This window comes from Tamandua tetradactyla, chromosome 3 (assembly GCF_023851605.1).
Source record: "Tamandua tetradactyla isolate mTamTet1 chromosome 3, mTamTet1.pri, whole genome shotgun sequence".
In the NCBI taxonomy this organism is placed as follows: domain Eukaryota; kingdom Metazoa; phylum Chordata; class Mammalia; order Pilosa; family Myrmecophagidae; genus Tamandua; species Tamandua tetradactyla.
The window spans coordinates 23,108,169-23,134,250 of record NC_135329.1 but is presented as its reverse complement, the minus strand read 5'-3'; the positions used below and the strand labels follow the sequence as shown (position 1 = coordinate 23,134,250).

The following is a 26,082-nucleotide window of genomic DNA, read 5'->3' as shown; positions in this document are numbered from 1 at the left end:
TTTCTCTTTTGATTGATGGTGAAAAAGGAGGTGTTTTCCTCCTCATAAGGACAACAAATGTTATCTTTGAGTAACAAAGTCGAAACTCAGAAAAGTTAAATAATTTGCCCAAAGTCACAATTCAATGGATGGAAAAACCAGGATTTGACCTTGAGTCTCCAAAGTCTATACTATTCACACCCCACCTCTGATAAGGCTAAATACCATACCTCCTAACCCTGGCTCACCCATTTCATCAACTCTAGAATTCTAACGAACACCTTGGCCTATGGAGGATGAGCACAATGAGAGAGAGCCTTAATTGAGCACTTAGGAAAGTGTGAGGCACACAGTCCTTTTTACTATTAGCTTATTTGTGAGAATCTTCCCAATAATTCTATGAGTTAGGCAGTATATTATAAACTCCATTTTATAAGTGAGGCAACTGAGCCACAGGAAATGGGGCCAAAGGGAAACAAACATCCCTGTAAAAACCTCCATAGTTTGGGATTCACATCTATTCAGCTATTAAGGTAATGTGTTAATCAACCACAAAGGGCATTGTGAAGGAGGGGAAGAGGAAGGGGAATAAGCTGGAGGAAAGGTGCCAATGCCTGTAACCAGGGTAGCACAGGTTAAACGGGGAGGCACACTTACCTAGCTCGTGTGGAAATTCCTCACAGAGGATGGCCACTGAAGTGCTGATGCCTTGAAAAACAGACACAGTAAAGGATGCACCAATGGCCAGGCCATCGATGAAATTGTGGAGGCCATCGCTCAGGGTAATCATCCAGGCCAGAGTGCCGATATCAGAGTAGCGGACACCTTTGAGCCAGGTGCATGCACTTTGGGAAGCCTGCAGGTCCTACAAGAAAGCCCATTCCCACGGCCCCAAGAAAGTCAAAGAGTGGACAAGCACCTTCAGTACAGGCCTGGGTCATCAAGGCCATTATCACTTAAAGGCTCCCACCAAGCAGCTGCTCGGACACTGACCTGGACAGACAGTGAGCCCACAATGACCTTCTCGTCCATCGTGGGGGTCTTGCCATCCAGTTCGCTGTTCCGGTCTTGGGGAATCATGTGGTCCAGATCCCCATTCTGCAGTTTCTCCGTCACACCCTCCTCCTGGTCCTTCTTGGAAGGTTCATCAGAGGTAAAATGCTTATGTCCATGATCATGCTGGAGGGATAATGCGGGAGCAGAGAGAGAGTCACAGCATGTACTCACAAACCTTAAGAGCACCTGATCCTCAATTCTCCAGCACTGGGAGACCTCATTCCTACCACCAAAGACACAATCAATCTGATAGCATACAACATCAGAAAAGTTGTATTATAAAGCTGTAATAGTAACAGCATGAGGAGTTGGTGTTAAATGATCAGAGGAGTCACCTTAAAAAGGCAAACCCTAACTCCAGCGAGACTGCCACTGCTCAAATTATTTAGCACTCCTCCTCTGCAATGGCTAAGTTCATCAAATGTTTAGTAATTAACTACAAACCAGGAACTAAAGACATATTTAGGGGATAATACTTAAAATAATCAGTCCTTTTACTGTATGGTCATAATTAATATGTGATGAATATACTTATCAAGCCCTTCCTCTCATACACTAACTAGCATACTAAAGGAAAACATCTAGAACAAAACAAAGGGGATAAACTACTATTTGGTAAAATGCACACTTGGCCAGATCTAGTCACTGGTCTGGCCTCGCCCCCTGCTAATATCCCTGTGAGGTGAAATGGGATTACAAGCTTATGAAATTTGTGGTTTTTAATCCATGGCAGGAGGATACAGCAGGTAAGTTTACCAGGAAAGTGCTAAGGTAACACCATTATCAAAACATAAAAACATTCTGAGATGGAGTGATTTGAACAGTGAATAAAAAAGTATTTGCAAAGTCCCATTGGGGGAATGGCGAGAAAGGGGGAAAATTCAACTTCCCCATGTGGAGAATTCCTGATATTCTCACAAGCAGTGGGGACAAACAAAGCAATAGGCTGAGCCCTCAACCTTGGGGTCTGTTCATACGAAACTTATCTCCACAAAGGACAGGCTAAGCCTACTTAAAATTAGGCCTAAGAGTCAACCCCAGAGACTTTTGTTGTTCAAATGTGGCTCTCTCTCAGCAAACACAAGCAAACTCACTGCCTTCCCCCTGTCTACCTGGGACATGACTCCCAGGGGTGTGGACCTTCCTGGCAATGTGGGACAGAAATCCTAGAATGAGCTGGGACTCAGCATCAAGGGATTGAGAAAACTTTCTCGTCCAAAAGGGGGAAGAAAGAAATGAGACAAAATTAAGTGTCAATGGCTGATAGATTTCAAACATAGTCAAGAGGTTATCCGGGAGGTTATTCTTATGCATTACACAGATATCACCTTTTTAGTTAAGGTATAATGGAGAGGTTGGAGGGAAGGGCCTGAAACTGTAGAGTTGTGTTCCAGTAGCCATGTTTCTTAATGATGATTGTATAATGATATAGCTTTTGCAATGTGACTGTGTGATTGTGAAAACCTTGTGTCTAATGCTCCTTTTATCTACCTTATGAACAGATGAGTAAAACATATGGGTTAAAAATAAATAAATAATAGGGGAACAAATGTTCAAATAAATTCAGTAGATTGAAATGCTGGTGATCGGTGAGGGGGAGGGGGTATGGTATGCATGAATTTTTTTCTTTTTTTTTATTTCTTTTTCTGTATTGATGTAAATGTTCTAAGAAGTAATCGTGGCGATGAATATACAACTATGTGATGATATTCTGAGTTAATGATCATATGGTAAGAATGTTCGTGTTTGTATGTTATGTTTAAAAAAAAAAAATTCTGAGATGGATGCTTTCCCTAGAGGAACTTCCTTTACCAACAATCTTGGACTTACTTCATTTTTCTGTTTAAGAAGCATCTTCAAGATCTTCTCTGTGAAAAAGAAAAGGTAAAATCCCCCAAACACCACTGCAGACTTTGAAACATAACAATCTTCCTGAGGGTTGAAACCAAAAGCCTGTGGACCCAGGAAAACAAAATGAGTTTAAGAAAATAAAAATCTTCTCTGGTTCCCTCTCATCTCTTAAGCACATCCTTGACTGTAGGAAAGGAAAGAGACATACTTGAGTAACTCCTCAATCTATACATTATCTTTTCAGCAAAATCTAATCCTTGGTATTACCCTACTGTGACATCAGTTAGATTCTCTCTAGCTTATTTTCTGATGCAAAAAACAGATTATCTTTAGAATTTTAATCTCAAGAAGAACAAGGATATTATATTCTACTTCTAATAAGGACTTTGTCTTAATTTTTCTTGGTCCTTTACTACTAGGGCATATTTTGTCAGTAAATTCCATATTTAAGGAGAAGATGTTTCTGTTTATCAAGTGTCCCTGGATGATCTGGTTGTAAACAAAAAGGGAGATGTTGTAACTATACTTTCTAAAATGGGAACTCTATCCCCCAATTCAAGAGTAAGATTGTAGCATTTTCCTGACTACAGACTTCCCAGTGATCAAATATGAAGTCAAGAAAACTTTGTGTTTGACTGCACCTGTCAATTTTTGTTTTGTTTTCTGAATTATTTCTGAAAACTTCATTTAGTAAGGGGGAAAAGAGAACCACTGGGAATAAGACATGAGTCAAAATCAGAATTCTATTCCCAATTAAGCTTCTGACTTATGAAGGGATCTCAGGTAAGTGTTAAGTGACCTGGACCTCAGTTTTTCATACAGGAAAAAAAGACTTGAATAAACTCCAGCCTTCTCATGAATAGGTCAAAGATAAAAGTAATCATAAGCACAAGAACTCTAGGCTGCTTAAAAAGCAAGTGTCTTCCTGTTCTAAAGGGACAAAATGCAACTACCACCCGCCAAATGGAAAGCTCTCAAGTAGAAACAAAACATACAGGTCAACTTTCAAACAGTCAAATCATCTTAGAGAAAAGTGAAGTGAAAATAGGAAACTAACACCTTTCTACAAAAAGTCATAAAGGATGGCAGAATACAAAATCCTGGCTCAAGGAATAATAAACGTGGATTTTATGCTCAGTGATAAAGAATCACTGATTAAATAGGTAAAATATCACTTGCTCCCTAAGCCACAGAGTTGAGCTAAGGATCGACTAAGAAAATCTACAATAGCATTTTGGAAAACACACAGTGCTAAAAGAAACATTTGGTGTCATCTTTTTTCCCTCCATTACAGCTATGTCCAGGCCTGTCAGACCACCTACAATGAAATGTCTCATGCTTACTGCGATCAGCGGGTCTACTGAAGTGATTACACCAAATCAGGTGAGACATCTCAAAGGCTGACTGCCAAATATTAAATTCCCTCCTCTTCTGTAGAGGATTTCCTCATTAACCTCTGCAAGGGGGCAAAGGTACTGCCAAAGAATGTAAAATTAGACTGTGTTTTATTTGCATTACCTTTGCCCCAACACTCCCTCCTGAGGAGACCTGATGTTTTTATTGAGTCCTTTGAATTCTGCTCGTGTGCTTTACATTTCTCTGAGCCAAAAGCCCAAATGGGAGCCATAAAATGATCCAGCTATGCTCCATTTTTCCACTCCAATTATACAACACGTACTAGGCACCAGGCACTAAGTGTCTTCGAAATATTAACTCATTTAACCCTCACAACATCACCATGAGGAGGGTCCTATTATTTTCTCCATATTGCATATGAAGAAACAGAAGCTCAAAGTAAGGTTAAGTGCCTTACTCAAGGACGTGCACACAGGAGAGATGGCATATGAATCCAGGCTAGCTGATATCTACAATGTGTGCTCTTAAACCTATGCTATGCTGCCTTTCCTAGCTCCTGCCTGTCCTAGCTTCACATTCCAAAAGAAAGGGCCCTGGCACCTCCTCTCTATGCTTTCCTTCTACTGGAGGGTCCTCCCACTGTGCCCCAGGCCCCCCCAGATGGGCCATGCTCCTGTGAAAAAGCCCTGGCTGGCCATACCTCAGGGATGAGCTGGAAGAGGGCGTTGGAGAAGAGGGTTCCAATCGCCAGAGCTATGAAGTAGAGCAGCAGCCTCTTGTAACAAGTCTTCTTCATGAAGGGCACCACGAAGGCCCCCATGAGGGAGCAGAGGGAGATGACGGTCACGCAGAGGAGACCGTATCCCCACACTGCCAGTTGGGGGAGGGCCAGCCCCACCCAGGACAGGGAGATGGGCAAATGCCCCATTGCATGGCAACCACCATTTTTAAGGGAGGGAAGGTAGAGAGGATGGAGAGGCAGTAAGGTAAGTTTGGGTGGTTATTAACAAAGGAAACAAAAAAAAGAACAATCAGAGAGAGACAAGTAGGGAGGGAGAGAGAAACAGAAAATTTGTTAGTGATTCAAGTCTGATGAAATTTTCTTCAATCAGTTCAGAAGAAATGAGGAGGAATTCAAGGTGGCCCTGGAACCCTGTGACTCCTGCCCCTGCAGTTTCCGGGGGCCCCAGTCACATCTGCCCACAGAAGGGACTGGCAGGGCAGGGTGCTATCTCCGGCACACCTCTGAGGTGTGCTCAGGCCTGTCACAAAGGCCACCCGCTGGAGACTTTGGACTCAGGGCTCCCTTTAAAGAAAACAAGAACAAATGGGACGAAACTGATCATTATGCTGTGTTTGCTTTGTACATCGCATCTATATATTTATGCACATGTGACACTAGGATTTTGTTTGGTTTATGCAAGATATGATGAAGTCAGATGTGCAGGGCTGAAGGGACAGAGAACAATTATTCAGTCTCTTAACTTTTCAGGTTTTGCTTATTTGTTTCCATTTGTTCTGGGAAGGACTCAAATATAGAGAACAGAGTTCCAGGATCACCCAGTCACAAAAAAGTATTTCCTCTAGCATTTCCCAGCATCACACACTCCAGGCTGTGAGTCCAGGCCCAGAAGGGGACAGGACAGAACAGACATTTCCCTGCAGGCTGCAGAGGTGGAGTACTATTATTTCATTTTCATTCAAATAGGCAACAAGGCATTTAATTTCAAATCTTAAAGAAAAATCAATAAATTAAATTTCTGGAGCTAAAAAAAATAGCCCAAGATGAGGCTACCCCTTGAGAAGTGTTTGGTAAACTCATGTAGGATTTTGAGAGTGTCATGGTGGTTAACTGAATTTGATTTCTTATTTCATTATGAAGCAAGACCAGGCAAGGCATAGGAATTTCACTTGGTATCTTTTTTGGGAAAGGATGGGAAGCTGCGGGCACGGACTCTATGAAATTAGCTCCCAACATTCCCAAAGGCAATCAAAGATGTACCTGCACATTTTCACCCCCGAATCCAGTGTCTCTTGCCTGAACTGAAAAAGAGGGCAGTCTTTCAACTTGGACCGTATTTTTATAGCTCCTCAGTGACAACAATTAAAAAATAAAATTAACAAACATTTTAAAACAATGAAGTCAGGGTTCCAAGAAGTCAGTCCTGTCAGGAAAAGGTCCAGATGCAAGGTAAAAAGGTTTGAGTGACTCTTCCATTATTTTGTACTTTAAATTTTGTTCACCTGTGTTCCTTAACTAATCTTCTTTCTGTTTGGCCTCTATGCTACAAATTAAGGACCACTTTATAAACAAGTTCGCTTACTTTTTAAGGCCAGTTCTACTTATCAGTTGGTATACCTCTTTTCCTTCCATCTTATTCCAGATGGGTAATTTCTTGGTGGCCACATTCAACTACTGCTTGAATTTCAGAGGGAATATATCATACCAAGGACACAGATAATGTCCATTAGCTCCAGCTTTCTTTACAAGCCCTATAACGGGGCTTAGGAAGGTTACCAAGGAAAGGAGGCTGAGAGTGCTTCCATAGGGAGGGCAAATGCTAAGAGCCTTGCATCTGACATCACCCGAAAAGTCCAGACGAAAACCTGGGAGCCCTGAAGAATGACAGAAGGCCTTTGAAATCCAAAGTTTGAAGTCATTTGTGTCCCTTGATACAAGAGCTAAATTAATCTTTCAGGTGGCAGTTGTGCCTTAAAGCCCAGGGTGAGGGGGCGAAACATCAGTCAGGAGAGGCTTGGCTACTGAAGACCAAGGGAGAGAGGACGCGCAGAAGAGAGGTTTGCACGTTTCTGTTCTACTGCACCTCTGGGATCAGCTGGAAGAGCGCGTTAGAGAGCAGCGTTCCAATGGACAGAGCGATGAAGTAAGTGAGCACACGGCTGAAAAACGCTTTCTCCGTGCAGGGCAGGACGAGAACTCCCAGGACAGAGGCCAGGTTAATCAGTGAAACACTGAGGAAACCAAAGCCCCACACTGTGGAGGAACAAGAACAGATGGGGCCTCTATTACTGAGGGTTGGGAGCGCTGCTGCTGCCTGGGGTGTGCCATTCCAAATTCAGGCAGGATCACAACAGACAGGAGGCTAGCCAGCCTGTCAGTAAATATTTATAGAGCCCTTCTCCTGTTAGGTGCTGTGCAGAGGCCAGAGGAAAAACATATCAAAGTTGCCATCTGAAAGAACTTACTTTCTAGATGGAGAGACAGATGAGAACAACATGAAAGTTAAACACCATATGAGTTCAATAATAGAGAAACAATGAAAACACACAGGCAGCATGTGCTGGGCACCAAATGTCGGGCAGCACACAGCAGTGATACTGGATTTCAGAAGGGCCACTGGGGACCTACAGGAATCGTGCACACTCACAAACCATGGTCCAGTGTGAATGGAGCAGAGGAACTGGGAAGGAGAGGGAGAGAAGGAATAAGTGGGTCAAGGGCAGGCTTTTTTGGTTTAACTTAAATGTTAAACTAAAAAAACCTCAAGTATCAGTCCCCTTGTGTTTTAATGAAAACCAAAAGGACAAACGCACAAAAAAGCAAGGTTGGCTCAAAGTCCAAACTCTGAATATTCACCAGTCACACTGCCCAAGAAACTGATTATGTGCTAGATCAGGTTTGTGAGTACAAAAAAATGTGAGTACAATCATTACTTTAATTCTCCCCCTCCTAATGTTAATAACCAGTCACTGCTTAAACAGTCAGGGAGGAACACTATTTGGCCCAGAAACTCTTCTTTTTTCGCCATACCCTGAGGGGTGACTTTGAGATATACTGTGAAAATCCAAAAGCCCCTGGTTTCCTCATCATAGCTTACCTTCAACGGCACTGGGCTTTCCCTCTTCTGTCTGTTCATTCTCTTCATTTTTCTGGTTCTTGGAGGTACAGGACCAGGAATCCAGCTGCTAGAGAATGGTAGGGCAGAACTCCTGGAATTCATTCTTCCAGATCTGTTAGACAGAACCCCTTTCCCTACAATGTGACCAACCCTTAGCAATATTCCAAGAAGCTTTCCTCTACCCATGGCTTCCACCAAGGAGCTCACCCCAGACCATGCCCTCAGTGCTGACAATCTTGAGATAAGCAGCTACAACCTTGAGATAATCTCCCCTTACCCAACATCTGCCCTCCAACAGTTGCACCCTGCATGACTACCGGGGTATTTAAATTTTAAACCTCGCCAATGAAAAACTGCCAATTCCTAACTTAGGCCCTGCTTCCAAAACCAACCAATGGAAACCTGCCAACTTCCTGTTCCCAAGCTAGACAATGAAAATCCACCACCTCCCTTTCCCTATTTCCTGCCAACCATCCTATGTAAGCTGTACCCCTTCCCCTGCTCGGTACTGTCGCTATGTTAAGCGCAACCCACCTATACATAGCCTCACAATAAAACTCCTTTAATTGAGTTCAAGTCTGTGTTTCCTCTCCTCCCAGTTGAAAAACCTATCACAATCCATGATTGGTTGCTGAAATTGTGGGCAGCAAAGAGTTCTCCAGAACTAAAGCACTGAAATAAAGTGGTGGGGAGAAAGGGGCAGAGGGCAATTAGCCTCCTGGAATCCAAAGGTCATACCTTGCCACTAAACAGGGACACACACAACCTTCCAAGAAAAAAGGAGAAGAGAGATTTCCAAATTTCAGGGAATTTGTAGACTAATTCTAGAGATCATAGCAAAATAATTCTTAAACTTAACATGATATGTAATATTAGAGATCCACTACCTGTGAAAGCTACACACTTTAAGCACATTCATCTGTAAATGGTTGCAGAAGAAGTTTTGGGATCAACTAAATTCCAATCATTGTGAGCGGGGTGTGGTTTCTGGAAAACAGGGTTCTATTTGCATTCCTGAAGATACAGCTTCATCCAGATACCAAATCTGGCTACACATATAATAGCCCAGAGAGCTATTATATTAAAATGCAGATTCCAGATACTTGTCCAGAGCTATTAAGTACTAACAACTGTGGTCCCATCAATTAAATCAACAGTGGGGAAGACCAGTCTCATCACCCTACAGCATTATCCTCAGCCAAAAGAACGTGTTGACAGAGATTAGGGAAGGGGTATCTAGGGTCAAAATCTACCATGCTTCTGGTACGGGCACAAAGACAGATGTATTGACCAATGAAACCTCATCAAGAGCATGGAGACTGACCATCAAATCTATGGTCAATTAATCTTCGACAAGGCCCCCACCCAGATACACTGAACTGGGACAGAATAGTCTTTTCAATAAATGGGTTTGGGAAAACTGGATATTAAAGGCCATGAGAATGAAAGAGGATCCCTTATCTTACACTCTATACAAAATTAACTCAAAATGGATCAAAGACCTAAATATAAGAGCCAGTACCATAGAAACTCCTAGAAGAAAATATCAGGAAACACCTTCAAGATCTGGTGATAGGAGGTAGCTTCTGGAACACCCAAAGCACAAGCTATGAAAGAAAAAATAGATAAATGGGAACTCCTCAGAATCAAAAGCTTCTGTTCCTCAAAGGAGTTTATCAAAAAGGTGAAGAGGCAACTAACTAAATGGGAGAAAATATTTGGTAACCATATATCAGGTAAAGGTTTGACATCCTGTGTATATAAAGAAATTGTACACCCTCTCAGGGTGTACAAGCAGGAGTTGCTGTCACTTTAGTTCTGAAGTTTGATTTTTAACAACATGTGGCTAGAAACATGATACCTGAGATTAACTGGACTAGAAGTTCAAATTCCAAAGTTCCGGTTTTATGGAATTGGGACTGCCCACCTCTGTATGTAGCTGTTCCCTTTCCAAATCTCATCCTTCTGATGCTAGAGGATTCTGAATAAAGGGACCTGCAGCATATGTTTAGCAAAAATAGTGGAATACACAGGACCCTTATCTCCTGTTTCTGCAGCTTATCTGTAAGATGATTTTGATGGCTTAGGGATCAAGATATGTAGTCAGATTGGAAACAGAAGTAGATATGGCTCCATGGCTAGAATTTACCATCTTAGGTCTGTACCCAAGAACAGGGAATGTTTGCTACCACACTGAATGGGTTTAGGGGGGGCTCCCAGCCCAACAGAGAGGGACTACTTTCATCCTTCCTTTAAAAAAAAACTACAATGGTGCAAGTGTGGGCTGGTCAGTAGTCCCCCTGGGAGGCAGCAGGTGAATGGTCCTCATGACTGTTTCTGTAAACACTGCAACTGTGTGTCTAATTCATACTTGGATATCAGTCTTTCCTTGGTCTGGATTTTCATGGGTCTATCTCTCACAGTCTCCTCTCTCTGGGAGTTCTGATAAAAGAAAAGTTTCAGGGCCCATAACGCTGAAAGCTGGGTTCTGGCAACCCCAAGAGACTGCTGCTGCGACTGAGGCTGCAGGACCTCCCGGGGTGCTCTCCATCTCCATGCCACATGGGTCCCCAGCCTACTCTCTCTTTCCAAACTCTATTCATCCTTCAAGGCGCAGTGCCAGGACACCTCATCCAAGGATCTTCCTTGATTCTTCCAGCTCACACTTGCCTCTCTTTCTCATTTCTGAATTGTGCAATTACCATCCAACCTTCAAAATTTAATGCCTCATTTTAGTATCAGCCAACTTAGTTCTCTGTAGGTTGATCTCCCCATCTTGACAGGAAACTCCTTAAATATGACTCATTTTTCTCTATTTTTCACAACACTCAACACAGAGAACAAAGCATATGCCTGCCAACATTGCTGGTTGACTTGACTACCACAACTAGCATCGCACACTGAGTAACCAAGATGATACAGAAGGAACACAGAAAACTCGCTATGTATGGGACCCTCAGTATTTTCTCTTATAAAAGTAAGATAACTCCACCTGCATCTATGGATACTATGGGGCTCATGTGGGATAGTATTCAAAGTATTTGGTAACCGTAAAATCTATGAGAAATGCTGTTTCAGAAGCTACCACCTACCAGCAGTTCCAGGTGATCCAAGTGCAGTTCTGGGGAAGAGTGTCTAAGAACCTCCACCTTCACTACTGTTCTTTGTTATGGGCTTCAGAATAGCAGAATAGCCCCAGCAAATGTGGTCAGAAGGCACTGTAGGAGACTTAAGACTTTGCTGACTCAGACAATGAAGGAAAAATAATTGGTCTATCTGCTCCAATATCAAGATTTGTCAGCCCCAGTCTCACCCCAAGTTGTTTAGCTACACAGTGTCCAACTAAATTGGTATCTCCCAGTGCTGAGCAGAGCTGTTGGCAGAAACGGGCACCTTACCCTTGAGAGGTTTCTCTGTTCCTGCTTGAGCTGGGTGACGTTATCCTGGCCCACCCCCACATCCAGTTGGTTGAGGAGGGCCTTCAGCTGCTGCAGAGTGAGGTTGTGGCCCTCACCATAGCGATGCTTGAGATCCTGCAGGAAGGAGGCAGCACTGATGGCTGGCGTCTCTACAGACAGAGCATGAGCCTCAGGAGTAGTTCTCCATATGCCAAGCAGGGCCAGCAGGAAGCAGCTATACAAGGCCAGGTGCAGCAGCCTCATGGTGACCAAAGGAGTCTGCAAGAGAAAAAAACAAGTGAAAGTGAGGCTTAAGAGAACCTCCCTCTTCTCTCACTCTGTCTGCCAGCAACCAGACTTGACCCATCAGCCACACTTATTTAAACACAGGATGGGTGTGTAGTGGACTGGGTACCCCAGTTTGGACAGGTTCTTAGTCCACTTCCTGACGGGAATGGACTCATTGTAAGTAAGATCTCTTCAAGATGTTTCTTCAGTTAAGGTGAATCATGTTGGACTTTACTTAGGATTTCTGGAGTAACTTATAAACATAGTGAAAATCAATTGGAGAGAGGAAGCCACAGGAGATAAAACCGTAAGTCAGCCAAACCTGGAGGAGAAAGGAGATGCCGCCATGTGCATACCCAGGTGACAGAAAAGCCAAGGGCCAAGAATCACCAGCAGCGGCCCCAGAACACCAGAAGCTTTAGGGAGGAAGCAACACCTTGCTGACACCTTGGTTCTGGACTCTCTTAGCCTCAAAACTGCGAGCAATAAATTCATGTTGTTTAAGCCAACCCACTGTACAGCATTTGTTTTAGCAGCCAGGAAAGGAAGATAGTAGTGTCTTTGAGTTGTTCCTCCCCTTCAGACTCTGAATCCAGTCAGTGTCCAAGTCTGACATAGAAGTAGATCTGAGTACTCACTCCTTCCTTAATTCCTCCACCTAGTTTTTTGTAAAAAACAAAGAACCAACAACAAAAAAAACTTTATTGTGGTAACATACATACAATACAAAATTTCCATTTTAATCACTTTCAGGTGTGGTGTTAATTACATGCACAATCTTGTGCTACAACCATCCATAAACAAAAATTTCTATCAACTCAAACAGAAACTCTGTATAACAATTAAGTAATAACTTCCCCTTCCCCAGCTCTTCCCCTGATAACCCTCCACCCCCAGGCCTGGTAACCTCTAATCTACTCTCTACTTCTACAAATTTGCTTATTCTGGGTGTTTTATTTTAGTGAAATCATACAATATTTTGTCTTTTTGTGTCTGGCTTAATTCACTTATCTGCCTGGCTTTGAAGAAAAACCCATCTTTTGAAAGGACAGAATAAAAAATAATAAAATAAAATGTACTTGAAAATAATAAAGTAACAAAAAAAATTTTGACTAGTGTTCTAGTTTGCTAGCTGCTGGAATGCAATATACCAGAAACAGAATGGCTTTTAAAAAGGGGAATTTAATTCCCCTGCAAACGAGGTAGAAGGCCCATCCTCTGCCTTTGGGGCAAACTCACCCTCTCCATGGTCTTGGGGGGGTCCAAACTCCTGGCCCAAGGCTTCCTGACTTCAAGCCTCAGCCTCCATGGTTTTGCCTCTGAAGTTATTTTTCCTCCAATGTGTCCCTTCTCTGAACCTCCCAGTCTAGACTAGCAGCAGCTCTGTTTATACAGGTCCCAAAGAACTCTCATCGGCTTTCTATGCAGTAGCATTGGCTCATGCCCATCAGACATAAGGAGTTTCCACAAATCCTTCCTGGAAAACTCTATGTCCAATCCTGGCTTTCTCTGAAATGGCTGACTGGTTTCACATTTGGCCCAGACCTCATGTGGGTCACTATACTCTGGGGTCTCCCTTCCTGGAGGCCCAGAATTTTCCAGAACTTCAATTTCTGGTTTCTTTGTACCCAAGAGTTCAGTTTTCAGCTTATCTCTTTTCTGTTGCATTTCACTATAAGCTGCGAGGAGAAACCAGGCTGCACTTTTGACATTTAACTTGGAGATCTCTTCTGCTACATATCCAAGTTCATGGTTTTTAAAATCTGCCTTCCAGCCAAAGCCACTAGCCAATTTTGCCAGATTATCTGCCATTTTAAAACAAGTCTCGTCTTCCTTCCAGTCTTTAATGACACACATCTCATTTCTGTCTAGAACCTGGTCAGAGGTATCTTTAGAGTCCACATTTCTACCAAGATTCTCTTCAAAACATTCTAGGCCTTCTCTATCAAGCTCCTCACAACTCCTCCAGATTCTTCCCCTTATCCGTTTAAAAAGCTGTTCCAACATGTCTAGCATTTGCAAACTGCAGCAGCACCCCACTCTCCAGTACCAAAATCTGTTCTAGTTTGCAAGCTGTCAGAATGCAATATAACAGAAACACAATGGCTTTTTAAAAAGGAGAATTTAATAAGTTGCTAGTTTACAGTTCTAAGGCCGAGAAAATGTCCCAATTAAAACTGGTGGTAAAATTTAAAAATTAAAAATATAAAATTATGTGGCTATACTTGTCTTTTAGAGGTAAACTGAATTAATAATTATGGATTAAATGGCATCTTATCTGGGATTTGCTTCAAAAAAATAAAGGAGGAAAGTATGTGCATGGGGGTATAGATGAGGCAAGAATGGCCATGAGTTGATAATTACTGAAACTGAGTAACAAGTATATGTCTACTATATGTATGTCTACTTTTGTACATGTCTGAGATTTTCCAAAATAAAAAGTTATTTTAAAAATCACAACTGAAAGAAAAAAAAACATACTGGGAAAAATATACAAAAACATGACAAAAAGTTATTTCTACACTGCATAAATTAGTGAACAAATATGATAATACTCAGTCTCTCCAATTTATAAAGAATACAAATTTAAAACATGGATGGTGCCATTTTGCTACTTATTAAAACAGCAAAACAGTTTTTTTTTGATGTAATACCAATGTTAGCCAGGTTAAATAAACAGAAGAATAAGACATTGCTGGTGGTTGAGTAAGTTTGACTCTTTTGAAAAACTTATGTGATAATGAAAATATTTAAACCCTTTGAATTAGTAATCCTATGTATAGAATTTACCCTAACAGAAGTAACCTAAAATTAAAAAGGCTATAGACAGAAAAATGTGTTATGGTCAAATGAATTATAATGGGTCAATTTCATGGATGATTATGGAGCTATCAAAAAGAGGATCATGGATATAAAAAGCAAAACAGTTATGTAACCCAGTTAAGAATACAGAAAAATGAAAGCATTAGGTAGTTAGGATTGATGATTTTTCTTTTGTTTATTATTTCCCTTATACAGTTATAATTTAATTAAGGAAATAAATATTAGGAGGGGAAAATAATCCTTCATAAATCCAGACCCAGGAAGCCAATCACCACAGACGTTTTCGCCGCCTCAGCTGTCAGGGCTGCAGCAGCAGGCTCCTCCCGGGAACGCAGGGCAGCTCCACCTCTGGGTCTTTGCTCGTGACAGAGGATTAGAGCAAAGTGGTTAAGAGCAGGCTTGTTGAATCCTGGCTCTGCCACTTACCAGCCGGGTGATCCTGGGTAAGTTATTTAACCAGAGCCAGTGTTTTGGAATCACCTAGCACGGTGTTGCAGTGTTGGCCTTTGGTGTCAGACAAACCTGGTTTGGATTTCCACACTGCTACTTACCAGATAAACGACTCAAGCAAGTTACTTAACTCCTCTCTACCTCACTGGGTTACAGTGAAGATTCAGTGGGATAAGCTAGTGTTTGGAATACAGCAAGCACCCAATAAAATTTAGCTAATAGAAGACTTATAATTAGCTGGATCCATCTACTTTGATTTTCTCTCAGCCCAAACATTAAGCTGCTAATCAAACTATCAAGAATTCTCTGGTGGCTAAACTGCTTTCAACTAAAAGTTTCATATTTACAGACCTGTAGCAAACACTTCATGAAGATCCCCATCATAAGTATAATTGGGGACATTCTAGCCTTTCAGTTCCAAACATGGGGCAGGCACAGAATATGTGGTCATAAAAATGTCACTCTCCAACAGAATACGCTGTGCAGCTCATAAATGGATGGGATTAGTCATCAACAGAAATGACGGTTTAGAAAAGTGTAGCACTGAAACTAACAATTCTCAAACCTTTACCAAGAACCAAAAGTTAAATTATTGCAAGCAGAGTTTATGTTAGGCTAAACTAAGACTGCATTGTAATCTGAGGCACGTTTTGTGCTGTCAAAAGAAAGGGCATAGATTTAGGAAAGAAGAGGCAAAGAGGTTGATGATGATGGTAGCTAGCATTCAGTAAACCTCTCTGTCAACCACTTGACAGTCAATGATATACTTATCCCCATCTAAGAGATGATGAAATAGCCAGCAAATAGCAAAGCCAAAAAATGAATTTTTCATGAATCAAAGTGAGGTATGAATGACACCAATGCACTCCCACAAGTCAGTGCATTCTTAACTCTTCATGAACCTATAAAAATACATTTCCTAGAGCTCATGGAGAGCCACAAATCCTGCAGATTCCCGAGCAGATCTTTCCTAATTTCTACCAGTCTAGCAGATTTCTACTAGCATCCTAAATGCAGGCTGAAGATGCCCTGAAGACCTTTGGGAGCAACACCCCAGGCACACTAAGTGCCTCAGAGGTCAGAGAGTATTACAAGGTTCCTTCTGTACAGTCAAATATGTACCACAAACAATTGTTCCCATTTTAGCAATACTTCTCAAAATTATCTGTGGAAACGTCAAACAGGAAAAAAACAAACGCAAAAACGTTTCACATGTGATAAACCCAAGATGAGTGCAGCAGCCTTACCTGGATGGGTGAATTGTCACACAGAGAGGTAAGCATTTAAGAAGGATTTGCTTTTCAATTGACACAGTGGCACGTGGGCACCTAGCACAGCAAGCTCTGGCTGCCTAGAGAGTCTCAGATTCCTGAGGTGGTAAAAAAGATACCACCTTTTGGGTGTATTATCAGAAAAAACAGCTCACAGGACATTTTTACTCCTCCCAGGCAACCTTCTCTTTCTTCCCCAGCACTGCTGTGCTATCCTTTAGGAAATCAGCTGCTCTGAATTCCAGTAACACCCACAAGACAGTATAGTATCTAGGCTTAAGAGACCAGACCAGTCTTCTCACGGTGGGCTGATTTAGCCAATGGAAACCTCCTGCCTGGCCCACATTTGAGATAGCGCCACAACCTCCAAAGAGTCAGGAAGGAGTCTAAATACAACTTGAGTGAAGTAAGAAACCATAATCCAGAGATCTTAAGTTGCTATAGACACTTCAAATCCAAGTGAACCTGGCTTTTTGGCAGGCATGGAAGGGGAACTTTCTCCTTCAACGGAGATTTTTTCCCCTTAACTACAAGCTACTCTTGAGGGAAAAAAAATCATGAAAGATTTTTTGGGGAGGCAAAGAGAGGAAGGTAGCACATATAGTTCTTGGTGCAGCTGGGACAGTGAGGTAGGACTCAGACCTTCGGCAGGTCTTCTCTGGGTGGCTTTGGCTGCAGGAGGAAGCTACCCCAAGTGAGCAACTCCAATCCTCCCAGGTAGCTGAGCCAGCTGCCCTCAAATAAAGGAGGACATCTTTCAGGGTACTAAGGTGAGCAGGAAGGGCAGGGCAAGAAAGCACACTAGACAGAGACAAATGCTCAAATGGACTTTCTCACCAAAGAAAAGTATGACAGTTACTTCCCCTTCATTCAATTTACTTAGGTTCAAAGAAGCAAACTATTTTAGTGCTTTAGTTCTGTCTCCAAGGTACCAGATCCAACCCTCCTTGAGGAGGGATAGGGGAAGAGGTAGGGAGGGGAGACCCATAAGAATGTCCCCACCAGGTGACCAGGTAGCCTACCATGGCCACTCAAATTCCTCTGGGCTGAGGAATAAAACATGGAAGGCAGGACTCATGTTTCCAGAGCCAAAGTTGGCCAAAGCACAACTATTCCGAAGGCCAATGGGCAAGTCACAAGAAATGGGTCTCTGTAACCCTACCCACCTATATCACCAAGTGCCCCCCTCAAAGTATGGGCTAGGTGGGAGCATAATGAACTGTGAGGGAGAGCTCTCGTAACCTAGGGTTTCAGTCAGCTGTAGTCTTAGAGGTGGCAATCAGTTTGAGGACAGTCTGCAGTTGAGTTTTCAAAGCACTTTACATAAAATTGACAAAAAGTTGGTTTCTCATGCCAAAAAGAATGACCATTTCTTCCTAAGAGGATAAAACCAAAGCAGTAATATTGATAGAAATTTCAGGGGGAGGCCAAAGTTCCACCACTGACTAGTCTTCCTGAATTATCTTAAGTTTTCCCCTCAATTATCTTCTGACTACCTGAAAGTCAAAGGAAGTAAAAATGGTATCTAATTAACTTCACAGACAGAGAGGCAAGGGAAACTCTGAGGTACCTGTGGTCTGGGCACAGCACCCAGGGTTGTGAATTTTAATGACCAACTACAAGGCCACTCCCTCCCCTATCCTGGGATCCTCTCTCAGTTCATTTCTGCAGAAGATCTTAAAGTCAGATAGGTCTTTCTTCAGTCTCCCATTCTAAGGCTATGATCATTTGGTCTGATAGAAATGTATCTCTGCCAATAAACATTCACTGCTAAAAGTCAATGGTTCATGGATGAACAAAAGCAAATGGCCCTGCTCTTCTGCAGCCACTTTAAATCGCCAACACCCCCCTGGCGACAACTCTACCACATGGAAGACATGAACGAATACAGCAACTTAGAAGAATTCACAGAAGGATCGAAGATTAATACAAACAAGAATCAGCAGGATGATGGTAAAATGTTTACTGGAGGCTTAAGCTGGGATACAAGCAAGAAAGATCTAACTATTTGTCTTGATTTGGAGAGGTTGTAGACTGCACAATTAAAACAGATCCAGACACTGGAAGATCAAGAGCATTTGGATTTGTGCTTTTCAAAGATGCTGCTAGTGTAGATAAGGTTTTGGAACTGAAAGAACACAAACTGGATGGCAAATCGATAGACCCCAAAAGGGCAAAGGCTGTAAAGAGGAAAAAAAAATGCAAAAAAGTTTTTGTGGGTGAATTGAACCCAGATACTTCTTAAGAGCAAATAAAAGAATATTTTGGAGCATATGTAGAGATTGAAAATACTGAACTTCCCATGGATACAAAATCAAATGAAAGAAGAGGATTTTGTTTTATCACATATACAGACAAGAGCCAGTAAAGGAATTATCAGAAAGCAGGTATCATCAGATTGGTTCTGGGAAGTGTGAAATCAAAGTTGTACAACCCAAAGAGGTATAAAAGGTACATAGGTAGCATCAGCAACAAGATTAAGGAGAAAGATGTGCTGCAGATGCTGGAATGAGGTGGAACCACAGTGCGGGATAAGGTGGTACTAGTGGTCGTGGACGACGTCAGGGCCAAAACTGGAACCAAGGATTTAATAACTATTATGATCAAGGCTATGGAAATTACAATAGTTCCTACGGTGACGATCAGAACTTTGGTGGCTGTGGCAGACATGATTATACCAGGTAAAACTAGGGAACTATGGATATGGACAGGGATACGCAGAGTACACTGGCCAACAGGGTACATATGGCAAGGCAACGCATCTCGAGGGGGTGGCAATCACCAAAACAATTACCAGCCATACCAAAGGAGGACCTTGGAGAAAAGAGGAGGAAATGCTAAAGTAACCCATCTTGCAGGACAATGTTGAAGACTGGTCTTCTGTTGATATGGCTATTTTGTAAAAGACTTTCTAGTGGACAAGACACAACTGTCCAACTGTACATGGCTGCCAATTAGTTTTGTTTTCACTTTGTCCTCTGCTATCTGTGTTAGGCCCCAGTGTGGGTTTGTGTTTATATACATTTTATTTATATGACTTCAAGTTAAACCTCAAATAAATTCTTCCTTATGTGATTAATAAGCACACACACACACACAAGGATGCACAGGTGGTTCAGTGGTAGAATGCTCACCTTGCATACGGGAGACCCAGATTCTAAACCTCCCCCAAAACACACACACACACACACACACACACAAATGGTTCTGGGTAAGTCAAAGGGGGCAGCAACATTTCTGAGATTCCATTAGGAGAGGTGTATTAAAATACTAAAACTTGCAGGCAAATACATAAATAAATAAATAAATAAATAAATAAATAAAGACAGGCCTCTAGTTTTGTGGGTGTTAGTAACCAGCGCAAGTGTTGGCTTTTGGACCTCCAAGCTGAAGGCAATGGAAGGCCCACTGGACTCAGTGTTGTAAGACTTATCTGTGGTATGACTGCAAGCAAGTCATTGGTCCCACTAAGCCTGTTTTCTTAGTTTGAAAAAAGGAAAATAAACGCATAGTTTTCAGTATTAAAAAGATAAAGTACTGCCCTCAAGGACCCTCAGACAGCCAAAGGAGTGTAGGAAACTATAGAGGTGGACAGTCCCGACAAGGGTGTGCCTGCTTTAAACACTGCTGACGGGGGAATTCAAACTTCTCTAAACACAGGAGCTCCACAACAACCTACAAGCACAAGCCCAGGACAGGACGCAGGCCTTGAAAAGACAGGGAGGACAGAGCACTGGGCATTTGCCTGGGGCAGACTCTTCCTGATACGGCTGAAATTCAAGAAAATCTGTCTTGTGGATGGTTACAAAATCAGGAAACAAAATAAAATTAAAAAAACAGGAAACAATCAAGAGACGAGTAAAACATATGGAATAAAGATGAATAATAGGGGGAACAAATCTTAAAATAAATTTAGAGTGAAACGCTGGTGATCGGTGAAGGGGAGGGGTGGGGGGTATGGTATGTATGATTTTTTTTCTGTTTTCTTTTTCTGAATAGATGCAAATATTCCAAGAAATGATCATGATGACGAATATGCAACTATGTGATGATTTTGTGAATTACTGATTATATATGTAGAACGGAATGATCAAAAGTTATGAATGCTTGCATTTGTTTGGTGTATTTTGGTATTTAAAAAAAATTAAAAAACAAGACATCTGAGGGAATAAATCCCAGAGTTAACATTTTAAAATATTAAAGTGTACATTACACAACAAAAGAGTTCAAGACAAACAAAGAAAAAGGACATGATGGCTCATCCAAAAGAAGAGGATAAAAAGCCAGGAAACATCAACAAAGAAGACCAGAATGTGGACATACGGAACAAAGACTTAAGAAAAAAAATCTTATAAATGCTCAAGGACATGAAGGAAAATCCAAAGAACTAAAGGATAGTAAAACAATGAGGGAGCAGTATGAGAATCTTAGTTAAGAGATTCCCTGGGGGTTTCAAGAGCAGATTGTAGCTGGCAGAAGAAAAAAAATCAATGAACCTGAAGATAAGACAAGAATGAGGAACAGAAAGAAACATGAAGGATAAAAAATAAAAAATAGCCTAAGAGACCTCTGGGACACCAGCAAGCATACCAGTATATACCTATGGGAGTCCCAGCAGGAGAAGAGAGAAAGGGACAGAAGGAATACACACAAAAATAATGACAGAGAACTTTCCACACTTAGCAAAAAAAACATGAGTATGCCACTGAAAAATCCTACTTACAGTGGGTCCACAGCCACCAGAATGGATTAACTTTAAAAATATTCTTCCGAGGTCCATACAGCTTCAAACCATTACACAGGCTTTTCTATCCCCCATGGTTTTTTGTCCCTATTGTGAAAGTGCATCTTTGACTTCTCCTCCCTCTACCTCCCCCATATTTAATGACTGACTCATTGGAAAAGGTCTGCCTCTCCAGTTTTTTTAACTAGTTCTTGCCACACAGAAAATGAAAATTGGATCTAAGAGGTGTTATGAGGTTAGCGGAGAGCAACTAAAAATGGATAAAGCTTTGCACTCAGCCAAAGATATTTTTCATGAAGGACACAAACCTTAAAATGCTGATTTTAAAATACAAGGCTCTTCTTATTATGTTCATTTCCCAGGAAATATTGGGCTGATCTCTGAGACAAGCCCTTGTTTCAGTCCCATGGCAGGTTTAAGCATTTTTGAAGCCAAGGTAAAAAGATTATGATGTGATGCACCCCTCCCCACGACTACTGTCAAAACTATGCTAAACTGTGAAATAAGATTTTGCTTTTCTAAAATGATTTTTTTAATGTATAAAAATGCTTAAATAAAAATAGCTTCATTTCAAGTTTTCTGGAAAAAAAACATAAGTATGCACATCCAAGAAGTCCAGAGAACACCAAACAGGACAAACATGAAGAAAAATACACCCCATCATATTGATCACACTATCAAAAGGCAAAGGACAAAGACAGCATTCCGAAAACTGCAAGAGAAAAGCAAAGTGTTAGGTACAAGGCAGTCTCAATTAGATTGAATGCTGACTTTTCATCAGAAACCATGGAGGAAAGATGGCAGTGGTTTGTAATGCTTGAAGTGGTGAAAGAAAACAACTGCCAACCAAGAATTTTATTAAGTGAGACTTTCTTTCAAAAATGAGGGAGAGATTAAGACATTCCCAGATAAACAAAACCTGAGGGAGTTCATCACCACTAGACCTGCCCCTACAAGCAGTGCTCAAGGGAGTTCTTCAGACTGAAAGGAAAGGATGCTAGTCAATGGCTCAAAGCAGCATAAAGGAATAAAGACATCTGGTAAAGGAAACCATGTGGGTTAATTATAAATGCCAGTATTATTGTATTGTATTGTTTGATATGTAACTCCACTTCCTACTTCCTACAGGGGCCAAAATGCAAATTCATAAAGTAGTAATAAATCTATTGTTTTGGAATCCAACATATTAAGATACAAGTGGTAACAAGTACCCAAAAAAAGTGCAGGAGGGATATAGGAAAAGTATGTTTATGCTATTGAAGTCAAGTTGATATCAAATCAAATATGATTGTTATACATTTAGGACATGACATTTTAACCCTGTGGTAACCACAAGGAAAAATATACCCAGCTAGAAAAGAGAAGCCACTCAATATGATATAACGTAAAAAATCAATGAAAAAACATAAAAGTAGGCATCAATGGAAGAACTGACATAAAAGGTACAGACTTACAAAGACTAAACAGCAAAATGACAGAAGTCTTGAATTATCGGTAGTGACCTTAAATATAAATGAATTAAACTCTCTAGTCAAAAGGCAGAGATTGGCAGAAATGTCATCACAATTTTCCTTCCCCCTGGTAATTAAAAAAATGAATTTTAAAATAAAAGCCGGCAATTTTTTTTTCCTCCAGTAGTAACTAAGCAAGGAAAAGGACATTAATATAAAACCTTGAAAACCAGAGGCAAAGAAAAAAAACAAAGCACACACATGTCTCATCTCCTAAATGTGGCACAAGACAGAAAAGCCATAGTGACAAGAAAACTGAACCAGAGGAATTCTCAGTAATATCTTAAAATCTTTGGAGGCAAATTGCCACCTACTCTTTTTTCTCTTCAAGTGAGGAGCAGTGGGAAAACTGCTGGGAAAAGCAGATGAAAACAAAATGAGAACTATATTCTCTCTGAGGGAAGTAAGGGCTCCAGGGTCACATAACTGAACTGGGGAAACTATCCATTTCCAATTAAATGCCTTCTCCAACAGAAATGGAATATGTCTCCCAAATAAATGGGCTGAGCCTGATACATGGACGGACCTCTCACAAAATCCCAGAAGAGAGGATGGATCCATCTCCCCAAGTCACCTCTACTATCACCATTCTTTCAGGCTACAAAAAATAGATCTTAAATACTCAACTCTCAGCACGACTGTAGTTATGGTGGGGGAACAAATCAACTTCAGTATGACAGGAAGAAAGTCATTTTCCTTTTTTCAAACCACAGGACATCTGAGCAGAAGAGAACTAGGTTGAATAAAATGCAAACATAGCAGGCAAACCATGCAAAACAAAGATGTCGACCCAGACTTAGAGGAAAACAACTCCAGGAGAAAGCAATTTCTCACAACTGCTTCACACTGTAAAATAACTTTATTAATTCAATAAAAAAGAGCTCAAAGATGATGCTGTAAAGGGAAATGACAGAAGAGGAGATACAGGCTTACTAAAACAAAGAGGACTAAAACAACATCACTGAAGAACTAATAAATAAGTCATAATTGACAAATTTCTGCCAGTGATTCAAAACAGATATACTGATAAAAGTTTGATATAATTATAGTGAATGCAGATGGAAAAACCAAATTAAAGCAGATAGTGAGAAAATGAGAACCAGCACATAAGGATAATTGGCTTTCCTAAAGTAGAGACCAAAACCAGAATAGAAGATATGTTCAAAATTAACAATACAACACAACTGAAACGAAAGGGAAAAAACAGAATCTGAGGATTAAAATAATGCACCACAAAAACGACACACCACAAAAATTTGACACAGAATGCCCAACACTGAGATATTGCCTAGTTAAGCTACTAACTTAAAAATAAAAGACTAGGCTTTTTCAGGCATTCAGAAAAAACTCTTCTGCCTTCCTACAAAAAAAAACATTTTATTATGAAAATTGTGAAACACACTAAAACTTCTTGTAAATAGGAGAAGATTCAAACTGCTTTCATTCTCCGCAAATCAGTATTAGGTATCAGAGGAAAATGCACCAATGTCTACCCAAATGCGAAAGAAAGAATGTAGGCACCAAGAATGCCATCCAAGCCCCGAAGTTTGATATAGTCAACAGGCATAAATTCAAACACTAAGAAAGTCAGAGAATGAGTCCCCTTCCTGGTAAAATGATGACTTGACAATGAAATGCAGCTAATTAATGGTGAAAAAAAAAATAGTTCAGAAATGAAAAAAACATGGTAAAGAAAATTAAACCCTCTAATTCAGAAATAATAAAAAAGTGACAGGGTTTTTTCAACAAAGCAGATCTTTTTGAAAACCCTGACAGGCACAGCCATCACCTTCTGGAGGCAGAGCCCAGTGACACTATGGAGAATGTCCAGGTCAAAATCCAAGACAAAGCAGGCAGCACACCTGACTGGCAGCCACTGTTTTTTGTGAGCTAGAGGACAGCACATGAAGGATTTCCTCTGCCAGTGTGCCCAGAAGTCCAACTGACAGGAGGATGTGCCCCAAGTAGTGCACTGGCCTACACCCCGGTACTGTCCACCCACCACCTGTGCCCCAAGAAAGCAAATGAGGGCCCTTCTGTTCAGCTTCTTGGCCTCCAGTGAGATGGCCTCCTTCCAGAGCCCCATGATTCTGAGACCTCAATAAAATTTCCAGTTCATGACTAGCAAAAAAAATAAATATGGGGATTATGGTTACAGGACAGAATCTAAGTGTTATAATATAGTTAACAAAAATCAAGATATGGGAGAAAGGAGATGAGAAAAAGCGTCAGAATGTTACTGTACTCACTTTTCATAGCCAAGAGTCAACAGATATTAAAAGACTCAATCCGTCTACACCTTACTGGGGTCTTTTAGGAAATAATCTTTTATGAAAAACAAACTTATTTAAAGTTCAATTATTTTATTGCAGCCTCTTTTTCTTCTGTTACATTCAGAACATTTTTAATATTTTTGTATAGAGGACACCTATTTCTCTATATTCATATTATCTGTGTGTATGTCTGGAAGAATATCTGGAATATGTTTCTCTAATACTAATGCCAGCTGTTTCTGAGAAGTGGGATTTGGAGTGATTATTGTTTTGTTATTTCCCTTCAACCCACTGCTATGTCACAACTGGTTGGTAGGGGTATGGTAAACAAATGGTTAAATACTAGAAGAAATCATGGGTGATTATTTTTATAACCAAGGAGTTAGGAAGACCTTTCCAAGTATGGCACAAAACCTAGAACCCTTCAAAGTAACAATTAACATGTGACTACAAAAACTGCCCAGTGTTCTGCAAATATTTTAATTAGTATACTTTTAGTATTTGTGGTCAAACTAATAATGATATAGCCATCTGTGTGAGACCCAATATACACAATTAAAAAGCAAGTAGGCTCACAGCATGATGGTACTTAAACAAATCCTGCCCTAGAGGCTCTCTGGGATTCAAAGAACTTCGAGAAAAAAAAATTCAGTATGCCTTTCTCCACCCAATGAACATCTGCCAAGAGGCTCTTCTTCCCTCAGACAAGCTATCCCAGGCCAAAACCCCCACCCAAGCAAAGGGCAAATATCACAGCCTGAATGCCTGACTGACGGCCAGTCCTCAGGCCTTGCCCCAGCCTGTCAGGAACTCAATCAGTCCATTTTTCTCCTGCCTCCTTCTGCCTTCCCACCTGAAAGCTCTCCTACATACCCTAAAAGGACGTGTTCTCTTCCCCTTCCTACTCCCCAGGACTTAAGCCTCAAGCTTTAGCTCAGCCAAAGGCCACCCAGGTTGAAAAATTTGCAGACAGCACAGGAAGGATTTCTAAACCTTCAAACGGCCAGGGGTGGAGGTACTGAGAGGTCTATTCACTCGGCCCAAGAAAACTCACATTACCAGGAGGAGCAGAATGAGAAGACAAAAAAAAAAAAAAATTGCGGTGATTCAGAAGCAGGGCACAAAATTAGAACCAGCAGCCTGCTGCCCATCAATTAATATTTACTGAACACCCACTGTTAGGGCCTAAGCAGTCAGCCCGGACAGGCAGAGGACAGCTTAT

General features: G+C 41.1%; 1 protein-coding gene and 1 pseudogene across 4 annotated transcripts in view; one reads left to right on the top strand and one right to left on the bottom strand.

Moving 5' to 3' along the window:
• Positions 1-26,082, bottom strand: part of SLC39A14 (solute carrier family 39 member 14) — a 58,715-nt gene that overhangs the window by 4,447 nt on the left and 28,186 nt on the right. The window contains exons 2-7 of one of the 4 annotated variants that reach the window (XM_077152748.1): positions 11,501-11,779; positions 8,082-8,169; positions 7,068-7,237; positions 2,866-2,988; positions 973-1,158; positions 637-844 (exon numbers count right to left, since the gene is read on the bottom strand). In XM_077152748.1, coding sequence (XP_077008863.1) covers positions 637-844; positions 973-1,158; positions 2,866-2,988; positions 7,068-7,237; positions 8,082-8,169; positions 11,501-11,764 — 1,039 coding nt within the window. In that variant the 5' untranslated portion in view covers positions 11,765-11,779. Of the gene's footprint in view, positions 1-636; positions 845-972; positions 1,159-2,865; positions 2,989-4,942; positions 5,113-7,067; positions 7,238-8,081; positions 8,170-11,500; positions 11,780-26,082 lie in introns of all 4 variants that reach the window. The other 3 variants (XM_077152745.1, XM_077152746.1, XM_077152747.1) reach the window with 3 other exon arrangements.
• LOC143675513 (heterogeneous nuclear ribonucleoprotein D-like pseudogene) lies at positions 18,120-18,780 on the top strand (annotated as a pseudogene).